The sequence below is a fragment of the Notechis scutatus genome, chromosome 3, assembly GCF_049901735.1.
Source record: "Notechis scutatus isolate UNSWTSFEM ecotype Mainland chromosome 3, rNotScu1.2, whole genome shotgun sequence".
Classification (NCBI taxonomy): Eukaryota; Metazoa; Chordata; class Lepidosauria; order Squamata; family Elapidae; genus Notechis; species Notechis scutatus.
Window position 1 is genome coordinate 114,838,021 of NC_142011.1, and position 15,599 is coordinate 114,853,619.

Genomic DNA, 15,599 nt, shown 5'->3' on the forward strand with positions numbered 1-15,599 from the left:
CTTTCCTTCTCCCTACACACGGGAACAGCTATTCTAATTTCCGATATTGTTTTCTTGACCTTCACATCCTTTCTCACCCATCTACAACAGGATCCTATTCCTGCCTTGCCTTTTTCCACCTTGCCTAACGGCACTCAAATCCAATTTTCCATATCTGCTCAACTCTACACCCCTTACTCCTTCCACTATCCTCCCATTTCCCCTTCTTTTCTCTTTGGTCCACCCTACCTCAACAAATGCCTGCCATCTCCATCTCGCTGCACGGCTATTGTGATGACTCCATCCTGTGGGATCCACCTGCCAACTTCCGTCAGTGGCTGTCTCATCGACTCTCCTTGATCTGCCACATCTGCAACAACCAGTTTCGCTTCCAACTTTCCTCCTGCCCACCGCTGACGTTACACCGCTGCACAACTGCTCCTACACCGTCGCTGTATGCCCGTGGCTGTTTCCTGCATGCCTCTATGGTTCCTTAGTTTCCATCAATACCCGCACCTGCTCGACATCGCCGCTCAAAGGACCCTCAACTTGCTCATCGCTCCTTCAACATCACCTGGACTATTAAAGATACTTATGGACAGATTCTAAACTCCACTTCTAACTACACTCGATTGGACTCTTATTTTCCTTCCCTCCACTTCGACCTGGCTGAAATGATCCTGGGACAAACGGTATACAGGGAAGAGACTGGATCTCTTACTCCAAATCCTCAATGGGTCCAGAATACTCCCTTTTATGTATGCCCTGGACATGACTCCATTCCTGCTCACATCTATATGTGCGGAGGGTGGCGGACTGTTTTTGCAAGAGTTGGTCTTGTGTCTCTACTGGACAAATGTCATGGTCACCCCCTACAAAAATGACTTGATCATAATCCGCCGTACTACCGCCATTATCCATCATGCCACAAGTATGCTGCCCGACCATGGAATCGGTGCAACCCTGTCACAATCACCTTTACAAATGCAGGGAAAAGTAGTAAAAAATGGGACATTGGGGTTAAATGGGGGGGTTGTATGCATGCTTCATGGCCCGGTTATCATTATGGCAATGTTTTTTATATCCAGCGTTATGTTTCTCTCCTGCCCTCCCTCCCTTAGGACCAAATGCTGATCAGATTCAGTCTTCTTTTCTTCAGCCACTAACCAATCAACAGCACCCTTTGCTAGGATTGCTCTCCTCCTCCTACCAAGCTTTGAATTCTACTAACTCTACCCCTTCTTCCCAATGTTGGCTGTGTGTTTCCTCTATCCCTCCATTTTATGAAGCGATTGGCTCAATTGAGCCCATTGTCAACGCTACTAATGATTCCTCATGCCGATGGAGAAATAGCTCTCTCACTATTACGTCAGTCATTGGTCAGGGATGTTGTCTTGGTAACATTCCTCAAAACTATTCTCAATATTGTGCCAATGCTACTACTGGTAAATATCTCTGTGATTTATATCTCCCACAATCCAGAAATCCGATTGCTGCAGGCTACACTCAGGTCTTTTCCACGGTCAGTGGTGCTAACATCACTCTGCGCCTTAAAGGTCAATATTTTATTCCTGGTAACAATTCCCTTTGGGCCTGTTCTGCGGTCTCACGGCCTGTGTTCATGGAGATGAGCTAGTTAAAAGTAATTCATTTTGCATTCAAGTACAATTGCTTCCAAAAATAGATGTGTATACCTCTGATGATTTCATTTCTATCTTAGAGCCTCATCAATATCATTTAAAAGCGAAAAGAGAGATTGTCACTGCTCTAACATTATCAGTCCTCTTGGGTCTTGGTGCTATGGGTGCCTCTACCGGCATTGCAGCACTAGCAGTTAACCAGAATCAACTTCATCAACTCAGTGCCACCATTGATGAAGACCTCAGGCGCATAGAAACCTCAATTGTAGCCTTGCAGAACTCTCTCACATCCTTATCCGAGGTAGTAATACAAAATAGACGAGGCTTAGATCTCCTATATTTAAAACAAGGGGGATTATGTGCAGCACTTAAAGAAGAATGTTGTTTTTATGCGGATAGCTCTGGAATTGTTCTAGACTCTATGAAAGAGCTTGATAAAAGGTTAAAAGAAAGAGAGCTTGAAAGGTCCTCTAATATGCTTGGTACCAGGGACTATTCTCATGGTCTCCTTGGCTTACTACGCTTCTCTCTGCCCTAATTGGACCTATAATATTACTCATATTACTTTGTACCATTGGACCCTGTGTAGGCACTCGCCTACTAAAATTTGTCAAAAAACGCTTAGCTGCTATAGATACTGATATCAATATGCTTGTAAACATGTGCTCTGGTGATAAGGACGAACAACTCTCACTATTGGCTTATCAGTCCAAAACTGAGGACGAGTCTGATACACCCCCGGACCAGAGCTATGGTAAGAAACCTCCTTCCCCTGAGAAAGCATCCTTCCCTCTGGCATGTTTGGAGCTCCATGATAAGGTTCCGCCACTGTTCAGTGACAGTGAGCAGGATAGCTCCTAAAAACAAATAAAAACAGAGGAGATGCTGGAACCATTCTGCTTCCTTATTAGTGACTGCCTAACTGCCACATGACACAGAAGGTAGGTCATGAACCAGGAACAAGGAAATCCAGCAACTCAGCACGTGCTCAGTATAGGGTGATCAAAAAAACCCATGATGCACCAGGTTATGCCAGTATGTGGAAGGAGATGATTGGTCCTCCGTATGGGCCAGTATGTGGAAGGAGATTATTGGCCCTGATTAGCAAACAATGTAACTGTTCTTATTACTTCTTGTTAATAAAAGAGCAGGCCCCAAACTGTTCTGGGCTTGCTCGCTTGCTCATTCATTCCAAGGAACCTGGCTCATGTCATTTTTCCTTATCGGTGTTGTAAGGCCTACCCCATGAGCGGCCCATTAGATGCGTGATGAAAAAACCCGCATCTGTTTTCCTTTTTTCTTCTTCCTGGCCATAACACAGTTTGTTACTTTTGCTTTTTTTCTGGTATATCTATTTTTTTATGTACAATAAACATGAACTGGATTAAGGTATAGAAGAACCTGAAGATCTTGGGAGAAGACCATGCAAGTAGATTATAAATTGTTTTTGATTTGCTCATCTGATTGGATTTTGCAAGACGGATTACAAAGAAGTTATAAAGAGACAACAAACACAATATCTTAAAATGAAGAAAGTAACAACATCTGCCTCATCTTCTGCTTCCTCCTCAGCTACTTCGAGCCCTGCCGGACATTATGTTTCAGCAGGAAAAGGCGGTCACAATGCAAGTGGAGATCAAAGTGATTTTACAAGCTTTACAAGAACAAATAAGGAGAGTGGAAGAGAAAGTAGGGAATGTAGAAGGGAAGGTAGGGAAGGTAGAAAAAAAGTAGAGAACATCCAACAAGTGATGATGAAAAATGAGGAATGTATGGGAAAAATAGAAGAGAGAGCAGACATAACAGAAAAAAGAGTAGAAAAAATGGATTAAAGGCTGACACTAGCAGACCAAAATAAGGAGGGAAAAAAAATCTCATGCTGGAGATGGATCTCGCCGATTATTATTTAAGATTTCAAAACATAGAGGAAGAAAAAGAGGAAAACTTAGCAGAAATAAAGGCAAACTTGTTGGCAGGAGCCTTGGAAGCAACAAAAGAAAAAGTAATGGTAGATATAGATGAAATATTTAGAGTACAGACCAGACACACACTGAGGAACAAGTTACCAAGGGAGGTACATGTTAGATTCACAAAGAAAGCTACAAGAACAGAAGTGTTACAAAAAGTGAGAGATGATACATTGAAATATAAAGGAAAGGCGATAACAGTTTTGAAGCAAATACCAAGAAGTGCCAGAGATTTAAGGAAGGAATAACAATTCTTGACAAAATGTCTAATTAAAAGGGGGATTAATTTTAGATGGCTGATACCAGAGGGAATAATGGTAACATGGCATGAACAGAGACAAAGCGGAGCAATTTTATGACCACTATTTTAGAGATCAAGAAGGAGAAAGAGTGAGGGAAATAGAAGAAATCAAACAAAGAGAAGAAGCTACAGGAGAGAGGAATAAAAGACAAAGAGGAGAGGAAAGAGAACAAGAAAGAGTGATAAGAGAAGAAGTCAAACTGAAGGAAGCAAGGGAGATAAGAGCAACACATGGACAAGGAAATAAAATTGATGTCAATTAATATAAATGGACTGAATTCGTCAATAACAACAATATTGGACTGTCCCAAAAATGAGAAATTATACACCTCCCTAGCACAATAAAGTAAAAGAGTAGCATTATATATTAAAGAAACAATAAAAGCTAAACAAATATTCAAGATGATGAAGGGAGAGTATTAATGGTAGAAATAATGATGAATTATAAACAAACTATCAGTTGGCTATCTGTCAGGGTTCCGGCAGTTACTCCAATTAAATCATGAGCCTTGAGCCACATTCCCAAAACTAAAGAGGATTTATTTGAAGGTAACGTTCTACATCGGCACTAATCTGGGTGTAGCCAACTCTGAGATACGTAATTCACTGTCACCCTGGATCCTGCTTTTCCCCCCACCCCTCCATAGCCAAGAGTCATCAATCATGTTCTCCAATTAGATTTTTTCGTGGCAGAAGTTTCAACCATCTAATCAGTCTTAGAAGAAAATATGAATGGAATGTACTTTCAATTTCACACTGTGTTTCACTCCCCACCTTCTTTCTGTTGTCAACTATAAAACGTGTATACAAAATGTTTTATGAGTTGACACAAACATTATTAGTGGTGATATATGTACCAAAGGAGAATCAAGAAGAATTCTATGATAAATTACACAAGAAAAATAATGGAACTAGAATATTAATGTATATGCATCCTAGAACATTTCAGTGCAATAGTGGATGCTGAAATGGACTATAAAACACAAAAGATAAATAAAAACAGGAAAACGCTACCAAAATCCTTCTTCAAGATGATGGAAGAGTTAGCAATCCAAGTGGCATGGAGAGAAATATACCCCCAAAATAAACAATATACATTTTATTCGAACAGACATCTGTCCTGGTCTAGGATCAACATGATGTGGATATCAACAGACTTAATCTATAACATACAAGAAATAAGTATTGAAACAAACAAGGGGAGACCACAACCCTCTTAAAGTAATATGGAAGGGTCAAAAAAAGAGGTCAAGATGGACAATGAATAATTTAATACTAAGAGAAAAGGAATACATTAAATATATGGAAAAAGAATTGGAATTTTTCTTTGATAAAAATAGAAAAGAGGAAATCACATTACAAAATGTATGGGATACAGTTCAAGCATATATTAGAGGACTAACTATAACATATACGGGAAAGAGAAACAGAAAGAAAAAACAGGCACAAGAAATATTAGAAGAATATAAAAAGTTGGAGAAGGAACTTCAAAGAAATCCGCAAAGAAAGGACACACAAAACAAAATGAATTTAACAAAGCACAAAATGGAAATAATAGACAAAGAAGAACTAGCACCAAAAAAAAAGTGCAAAACAAACTTTTTTGAAAACGCAAATAAGCCAGGAAGGTGGCCAGCATATAGACTGAAGAAAGAGAAGGAAAAGAAATGGATTTCCCAACTAATAGATAACAAAGGCAACCTTTGCTACAGAAATGAAGAGAAAAAAAGAAATAGTTCAAAAATATTATGGGGAAACTATATGAACAAGAACAAGTGGGGAAAGGAGAATTTAAAGAATACTTAAAAAAAGCAGAACTACCTAAAGTACCAGAAGAAATTAAAACAATGTTAGAGGAAAGAATTACAATGATGGAATAAACAGAAGCAATTAAAAGACAATATAATGGGAAAGCACCAGGACCACATGGTTTACCAGCAGAAATGTATAAAATCTTTCAGGATTCCCTGAATAATATATTGTTAGAAGTGGTAAATGAAGTACTGATGTAGGCGAAAATACCTAATTCATGGATGGAAGCTTATTTTACACTAATACCGAAAGAAGATAGTAACTTACAACAGATTAAGAACTATAGTTTCATTGTTGAACTCGGATTACAAATTATTTGCCTCAATAATGGCAGAAAGATTAAAGAGATTTCTAAACCAATTTATACACCCAGACCAAAATGAGTTTTTACCCAAGAAACAAATAAAAGACAACATGAGAATAATCCTGAACACTTTGGAATACTATGAAGTGCATCCAGAGAAACAGATGGCATTGATATTCCTAGATGCACAGAAGGCTTTTGACAACATGAACTGGCAGTTTATGTTGGCACAAATGGAAAAACTGGGCTTTGGGGAAAAGTTTATTAAAATGATTAAGACAATATATTATAAACAATATGCAAATGGAAAATTGACTGAAAAAAATAACATTAAGAAAGGAACAAGGCAAGGGTGTCCCTTGTCACCATTACTATTTATATTAACCTTAGAAGTGTTAAACAGAAACATTAGGAAAGATAAGGAAATAAAAGAAATAGAAAAGGAGGAATATAAATTACAGTCATTTCCAGATGACTTGGTTTTTATATTAGAAGAACCACTAGGAACAGCACCTAAGCTAATAAGATAGAGGAACATGGAAAAGTGGCAGGACTGAAAATAAATAAAGGGAAAACTAAGATACTGGTAAAAAATATGACAGAGAAGCAGAAAAAAGAGTTAATTGAGAGATTAGATATACAGATTGCAAAAAAAGTAAAAGATTAACAGCTAGATGTGGAACAATTAAGGAAGATAACTACTATAAACTAAAACAACAAATTAAGACAGATTTATAAAGATGGGGTAATATGCAATTATCATTAATAGGAAGAATTGCAATGATTAAGATGAATATATTACCAAAAGTGTTGTATCAAACAATTTCAATGAAACTGGAGAAAAAAATACTTTGAAGGTATTAACAAAATAGTATTGAAATATATATGGCAAGGTTTGGGTTATCATACTGGAAGGTATACTATCAGGCTACGGTACTAACTTGGATGAAAGAATGGATTATGTTAAGAAATACAAGGTTGTTGACACTGGAAGGACATGATCTGCAATTGAGTTGGCATGCGTTTCTATGGTATGGGGGAAGTAAAATACATGGTTATTTTCGAAGACATTTTGTTAGGAATGCTTTACTGTTAGCATGGGGGAAAACTAGAGAACAACATTATTTGAAAATTCCAGTCTGGTTATCAACAATGGAAGCACAACATTGGTAAATTGGGAACCATTGTTAGATATGAGGATATACTGAATGAAAAGGGTGAGCTCAAAATTAAACAAGAATTGAATGAATAAGGGTTTGATATGCATTAGTATTCATATATGCAAATACAATCAAGATATGAAAAATATGTTAAAATTGTAGGTATCCACAGTGAGTTGACAGAACTGGATAAAATATTAACAGAAACGGAGAACAGTTGATTTAAAAATTGTATTGTTATTTATTAGGTGTCAAACTAGAAGAAGAGCAAGTAAAGGAAACGATGATATCTGCTAAGTGGTTCTCCACCTTATATTTGTATTGTTGTTTTGGTGTCTTAATGCCTCTTCTAAGGTTTGCCTTGGGCTCTCTCTATATATCCCTGTTGCCTGCCTTAAAGGCAGAATCTCGGGCTCTCAGAAGTGTCTGTACCTCGGCAGTCATCCAGGGTTTACAATTCCCATAGACTCTGATGTACTTGTCCATTGTTACACTGTCAGTGCACACTTTGATGTGAGAGAGTACGGCATCAGTGCAGGTCTTGATGTTCAAATACACTCCACTCAGTAGTTTCAAAACAGTCCTGCAGCTGACTGAGAGCACCCTCTGGCCAGATTTTAACCATTTTCATGACTGGTGAGTTCTTTTCCTGAGAGGGACATACTTTGGGCATGACAGTAGTGAAAGATAGTCAAATGTATCCAGGTGGGGGTAATTACTCTATAAGCCTGTTTCAGGTTAGACTACGCACAGTCTAAAGTGTTCTTCCCTCTGGTGGAAAATTGCACGTACTGCACAAACTTAGGGAGAACTGTCTTTAAACAGGCTTGATTGAAGTCCCCAGCCACGATAAGAGCACCCTCTGGGTGAGTTTGCTGCTGCCTGGAGATGATGTCATATAGTTTAGAAAGCGCTGCGCTGCCATTGGCATCAGGTGGAATATAAACATATGATCATGTTGATTGACCACCTGGATCATGTTATTTTTCCAAGTGAGATTTTGGCTAAGGTGGACTCCCAAAAATTTGAAAAAAGAGACACAGCCCCCCCTTGATGTAGAGTGGGGCAGGTTCCTCTCTCTGCTTCTGGAAGTCTAACACCATTTTTTTTGTCTTGCTGGTGTTTAGTTAGATACACTTTGTTTTCTGAGCACCACGTGGATAACTTCTGGACTTTTTCTCTGTATGCTAATTCATCTCCTCCTGTAATAAGACCCAGTATGGTGGTATCCTCGGCAAACTTTATTATCATGTTAGATGGATCAGAAGATATGCAGTCATGTGTGTGTACAAGGTAGGGACTGAGCACAGCCATGAGGAGAGCTGAGCTTCAGGGTGGAGGATAGGAAAGACCCAGCTCTCACTGTTTGTGACCGATCCATCAGAAAGTCATAGGTGAGAGAAGGGAAATTCAAGTCAGTCAACTTTTCAATGAGGATGTTGGCCAAAATGGTATTAAAAGCCAAGCTGTACTCTATGAAAAGCATTCTGATGTAGTTCCCAGGTTTCTATAAATGATTCACTACAGAATGTAGGGCAGTGGCAATGGCATCACCTGTTGACCTATTTCCTCTGTAGGTGAACTAAGTTTGGTAGTCGAAGTTTGATGGAAGGCATGACCTGAGGTGTTGAAGAACCAGTCTCTCGAAGCACTTTATCACTACAGATATTAGCGCAATGGGTTTATAGTCATTCAGCCAGTTTATTGCTGTTTTCTTTGGGACTGGAATGATAGTGGCTGCTTTCAGACATGATGGAACACTAGCCATTTGCAGGGAGATGTTAAAAATCCTTGTTAGGACCTCTGATAGTTGGTCAGCAGAGGTTTTTATCACTATCCCAAGCACCCCATCTGGACATGCAGCTTTATTGGAATTCACGGCCTTCAATACAGCTCTCACTTGATGTTCATGCAAGGTGAGTGGCTGGGAATTGGAGGGCTACAAGGTCAGGTCTCTTAGCCTCATAGCGGGTGAAGGTGTTCAATTCCTTTACCAACGAGGCATTGGAGTTGACTGTCTTTATCATATTGCCCTTATAGTTGGTTAGGTGCTGCAGTTCCTGCCACAGCTGCCTGAGGTTGTTGTCTGCTAGATCAGGGGTTGGGAACCTTTTCAACCTCAGGGTCCACCAAACTCATACTTTTAAATCCTGAGGACCACTAATATGATTTTTTAAAAAAATATATTTAATATAAAATTTTTTCATATTAAATATAAATTATATATACATACATACATACATATGCTTAATTATAACAAAATCGTAAATGGTTAATCATAACTATGGGGCAGAGCGAACGGAAAGGAGGGGCCTCTTTCATCCTTTGGGGGGGGGGAAAGAGGGAGGATTTAAGAGGCCACATGGTGCCTGGAGGCTGGGAAGATCTGGACATGGAGGAACCCGATCCCCCTCAAATGAAAAAAAAGCAGAGCCATCTCAAATTTCCCCCAAGTCAAAGGAAATCTCTCCCTCCTTTGCCAGGTGTAGCTGACTGGAGTTGGGGAAGGAAGGAGGGATGGGCTGGAAGTGTCGATGAAGACGGGCTCCAAATAACCAGGCAACAACCCCCTCTTCAGTCTCCACATAAGAGGACTCCCCGAGGCTAAGCTCCAGGTTTCTCCTGCCGCTTCAAACAGAGAAGGATCCCTCCCTGTGTGGAGGCCAAAGGGGTGTGTGTGTCAAGCCCAGAAAAGCTCTAGCTCTCACCTGCACAAACAGGCTGGTTATTAGGAGCCTGTCTTCCTCAGCACTCTTTTGGTCTGTGCATTTGGTCTCCCCACACCGCCCCATGCCAAAGGAAAGCCAGCCGGGCTTCTCCTTCCCTCCTACACTTCCCCCTGCTCCCTTCCCACCACTCAATCCTACTTTGAAACAGAGGAGAGCACACTGGAAATGTGTGTTGGCATTTCCAACATACCTTCCTCCGGCGCTCGCCTGCAATTCTTCATGTTCCTCCAGGCCTGGCTTGCTGAAGGGGGAAAGCAGCCCTGACGTCTCTGCTGCCCCACTCCCCCAGAAAAGAAAGCAAGCAGAAACAGAGCTCTCGCTGAGGGGAAAGAGCGGAGATTTGAAGGCACAGGATCAGAAAGCAGCACTTTTTAAAGGTGACAGCTTCCATCTTCTCTTGCCTGTGCCTTCCTCAATATCAGCTCTTTTGCCCCAGCAAGAGCTATGTTTCTGCTCACTTTTTCTGTGCTTTTCTCAGGCAGTGATGGCTGAGGCTATGGGAGGGGGCAGCAGAGCAGAGGGCCAAGAGGAATGAGGAAACCAATGCCGATGCCCCATTCCGGACCTCTGAACTGGATGGTGAGCGCAGACTTGCCCACTCCGCCCCCTCCCACCACCACCAGCCAGTACTTTTCTTGCCCTGGGCCTACAACCAGTGGGCATAGAGGAAGAGCCCAGGCCAGGAGAGGCAAACTGGAAGGTGCAAGAGTGCTGCGCAAATGCAAGTAGCGTGGCGCTCCTGCACCTTCCGGCCACCTCCATTGTCGTTTTCAGCACGCCTGTGCCGCCAGCCTCCTCTTGCTGCAACAGCACCATTACCTCATCCTGGCTGGCGAGGGCTGCGCTGCTTTTTGCAGGTTTGCGCTTGGCCGAAGGGTGGGAGCCAGTGGGTGGGCGGGCCATAATCCAGGGTGCAGCCTAGATTAATTGCTTTGGGGGGACATTTTTCTGCGGCCCACCAAAATTTTCTCATGGACCACCAGTGGGCCACAAACCACCGTGGCAACCACTGTGGTAGATGGTTCTCCACCTATTGTTTATATTTTTGTTTAGCTACCTTAATAACTCTCTGTAGATTTGCCCTGGCTTCATTGTATTTATCTCTGTCACCTGCCTTAAAGGCGGTATTCTGGGCTCTCAGAAGCATCTGTACCTCTGCTGACATCCAGGATTTGCAATTCCTGAACACTCTGAGGCACTATAAACTGATGCAACAAATTAAAGCAGATTTTGAGAAATGGAAAAACCTGCAATTACCATTGATAGGAAGGATAGCTACAATAAAAAAATGAATATATTGCCGAGATTATTATATCTATTTCAAACAATTACAATAAAATTAGAAAAAATATTTTGAGGAACTCAGTAAAGTAATATATTTGGCAAGGGAAAAAAGCAAGAATAAGCCTTAAAATGCTGCAGGACTCGAGAAATAGAAGAGGCTTTGGGCTACCAGAGGTTGCAGTACTAACTTGGGTGAAAGAATGGATAGTATTGAGGAACAAAAGACTATTCCCCCCCTTGGAGGGACATGACTTGTAATTGGGCTGGCATGCCTTCTTGTGGTATGGGAAGAATAAAATACATGGTTACTTTCAAAGACGTATTAGGAATGCATTATTGTTAGTGTGGGAGAAAGTCAGAGAACAACATTACTTGAGGATACCAGTTTGGCTTTCAACAATGGAAGCACTGGTTCACCCAAATGTTATCAACGTGGACAATATTGTTAGATACAAAGATATTTTGAAGGGGGAACTCAAAACTAAGCAAGAATTGAGCGATCAAGCGATTGATATGACATGGTACTCACAAGTGCAGATACATTCTACATATGAGACAGATGTTAAACTATATGGCTTTTATAAAGAACTAACAGAACTAGACAAGATATTAACAGGGGCAGAAGAAAAATTGATAAAGTAAATGTACAGCTACCGATTAGGCATTAAATTGGAAGATGAACAAGTGAAGGAGACAATAATAGTATGGGCAAAAAAATTTGGTTATGCAATTGAGTTAGATAAATGGCAAAAAACTGTGGGACAGAAACTATTAATAATGTCAACTGCATATAAAGAAAATTTGTATAAGATGTTTTATAGATGGCATTTTATGCCAGCGAGGTTGACAAAGATGTTTAAAGCTAAGTCAGCTAAATGCTGGAAGTGCCACCAGATACCTGGGTCATATTATCATATGTGGTGGACTTGCTCAAAAGCAAAATATACTGGACAAAAACACATATGTGGTTGGAAAAAATGATAAAGCAGCATATTGATTTAAAGCCAGAAATATTTCTGTTGGGGATTTTACCCGGAAAATATAGTAAGGGAAATGCATATTTAATTATTCATATATTAACTGCAGCTAGAGTTGTATTTGCACAAGATTGGAAAACTGAAGAGGTACTCAAGGATGAGAATGTGATCAGGAATATTAGAGTGCGCAGAAATGAATGGACTAATGCTTGCAATGAAGGAGAAAGCAAACTGAATATTATATGACATGGGATTTATTTTATCAATGGTTAAATAACAAAAATGGAAGTTAGAAACAGGGAAACAAAAAATTAGTGAAATAAAGAAGAAATGTTAGGAGAGAGAAGTATTACGATTAGTATGTTGAATATTACTATTTTAATATTGTAGAATTAATACTAATGTAAAGAATAATGCTGTAAATTTTGATTATTATTTTACAAAGATTGTTCAATTGAAGATTGAAGATGAAATTATTATATTAAAAAATAAAAATAATAATAAAAAGTGGGAGGCCTTTTAAGAGACTATTGATTCATTAACTGGGATCTAGACAACTAAGACATATCTTGTTTTGGAAAATTGCTTAAAATTTAAATAATTGAAACAAGTCCCTTGTGCAACCATATCTTTTCACGGTGATCACCTGTAATTTACATGGAATGGACCTGAAGTTCTGAACAACTGCAATAACCTTCATAAAGTAAAAACATGGATACTTGATACAATTCTGTACAATGATAATATCAAGAATCAATGATTCTGCACACACCCTCTAACATTTCATAGATGAAGATACAGGCATTCTCACAGAACAGTGCTTGAATTCTATCACATTCCATAAATACAGATATTTTAAAAAATCAGATGCTCTTTGCTGCTATCTGGACCTTTGCAAACCACAAGTGGTAATCCATATTATTAGATGTGTTACTCTGAAATAGAAGTTGGTTGAGTCATTGATATGTGTGTCTGTGTGTGTGAGAGAGAGAGAGAGAGAGAGAGAGAGAAAGAGAGAGAACGGGCAAAAGCATTGCTGTAAGAATTAAAGCAAAATAGCTTTTGAAGGGCAAAAGATTCTTGTTTAAGTTAATGATGATATGACTGCAGTAATTATAATAAAGGAACAGTTCAAACGTAATCAAGAGTACTCGGAAAGTCTTCTTATGAGGTCTCCTGCTTGAGCAGGGGGTTGGAGTAGATGACCTACAAAGTCCCTTCTAAATCTGTTATTCTATTCTATACCCATTTCATTCTTTTCCTTTCTCAAAATATGAAGTAGTGTGAACTGCCAGGTCTCCTACACGTGCACAGAACTGCAGTCTTTCAAATTAGGAAAGAAAGTTGAAGGCTTTTTTTTCAGCATTGCCGCAAAAAACAAAGAAAGGACCGAAACAAACCCAACGCCTTTCTGAGGAAAAACTGTAACATACGGTTGTTAGGAAAAGACCGCTCCGTTGTTCAACCGAGGAAAAATCAGACAGCATTCACTCGATCGCACAGAAAGTATGAGCATCCCAATATTTCCCAATTACCGCTGCTGCGCACGCACCGTAATGAAAATTGCCCACATCGGGATCATAGAAATAAGCCACAGTCTTCGCCATCGCCACCACACTCGGAAGGATTCGAGCGCCGAGTGACCTCCCGGTTGCGTCCCTCCACCCACAGGCTTACGTCACCGCGTCGCCTAGGTAACCTGCGGAAGCTGTAACCCGGAAGAAAGAAAGGCCTCTCTTTCCCTGCGCGCAGCCGCCTAGTAACTGTCTCGGTTCTGGTTTGTGTTCGGAATGGTTGCTACGTAGCGGAGAGAAGTAAGGCCGTGAGGACTCGCGTTGCTTCTTAGTCAAATAACAGGCCTCAGATTCGGTTTGATTTGCTTTTTAAAATTTGCTACAGTATCTAGAAAAAAGTTGGACGATCACTAATCGATCAGCAACGAAATTATTTTTTTTTACTTTTTCTTTTTTTACTTTTTTACTTTTTCTTACTTTTTTTTACTTTTCCTCTAGGTTTCATATGTATTTTCGCAGCCCAACTTCTAAATAATTTAAATAGCGCTAATATGAAATGAAATAAAAGACTAGCTTCTGCCATCTTTTAAAAATACTCTCAAACGGCATAGGTTCAAAAAAAAAGTCACCATGATTGACTTTTGTCTCAACATACATCCACACAAAAATCATCACAACAGAATCCCCAATTATAACTTCAAAAAAGGCAACTATGATCTCATAATCAACGATCTCTCATCCCTTGATTGGCAATTTCTATTCACTGGATGCAATACTGTTGAAGACCATCACAACATATTCTTACTATAAGTCAAAGAGTCATCAAACTATATGTACCAATAACAACTCCTAAACCAGGAAAAACAGATTACCCACAACAATAAGGAAGCTTCAATCCAAAAAAAGATCACTTTGGCGAAAAAACAAATCTGGTCACGTTGCCAACTTCAAAAGCCGATATAAAAATTTATGCCACCAGATGTACTAATTGTCACATGAAACGAGGAAAACTTTCTATGTACAAATTCCACCCATGCTTTCTACAATTTTGTAAACAACAAACTAAAAGACTCAAGGTCCATCCCACCCCTGAAAGGACCTAATGACAAAGACTGTAATGATGACACCATTAAAGCCAACCTCTTTAACACATTCTTTGGCTCAGTATTTGTAAAGAGCAATGGATCATGCCCAGTATTTCCTAGTTGAACCACAGACAACTACAATGATCTAATACATATCACTTTTAAAGAAGACATTGTTGAAAAAGCACTACACAATCTAAAACCATCCCTATCTATTGACAGGACAGAATATGTGCCTACTTCTTTAAAAAGCTATTCGCTGCCGTAGCTGAACCTCTAAGCATAATCTTTGAAAAATCTTTCAGGACCGGCTCTTTGCCAAAACTATGGTCACAAGCCATGGTCATCCCCATCTTCAAAAAGGGAGACCCAGTCTAGTTGAAAATTACACCAATCTCCTTATACTGTGTCACCTGTAAAGTCATGGAATCAATTATTAACCAACCCATTATCCTCCACTTAGAGACAAACAACCTATTCTCTAATAAACAATTTGGTTTCTGCAACTCTTACACTGCAAAAACATATGGACTACACAACTCAATCAGGGCAACGCAATAGACGCAATCTACATAGACTTCTGTAAAGCCTTTGATTCAGTGGTACACGACAAACTACTAAAACTAAAATCTTACGATATCGCTGGACACCTGCATAACTGGATAGAAGCATTCCTGTCAAACAGACAACAAATGGTCAAAATTGGGAGTGTCCTATCAAATTCTGTACCTGTCAACAGTGGTATCCCCCAAGGCAGTGTTCTAGGATCAACTCTTTTCATACTCTACATAAATGACCTCTGTGATCATATTAAGAGCAACTGCATTCTCTTCGCTGATGATGTAAA

At 39.7% G+C, this 15,599-nt stretch overlaps 1 protein-coding gene across 8 annotated transcripts in view; it reads right to left on the reverse strand.

Moving 5' to 3' along the window:
- Positions 1-13,773, reverse strand: part of HDAC3 (histone deacetylase 3) — an 83,283-nt gene extending 69,510 nt beyond the window's left edge. For 4 of the 8 annotated variants that reach the window (XM_087960990.1, XM_087960988.1, XM_087960986.1 and 1 more), the window contains exon 1: positions 13,706-13,773. In XM_087960990.1, coding sequence (XP_087817116.1) covers positions 13,706-13,760 — 55 coding nt within the window. In that variant the 5' untranslated portion in view covers positions 13,761-13,773. Of the gene's footprint in view, positions 1-13,586 lie in introns of all 8 variants that reach the window. The other 4 variants (XM_087960992.1, XM_087960991.1, XM_087960989.1 and 1 more) reach the window with 1 other exon arrangement.
- Positions 13,774-15,599: the final 1,826 nt, after the last annotated feature.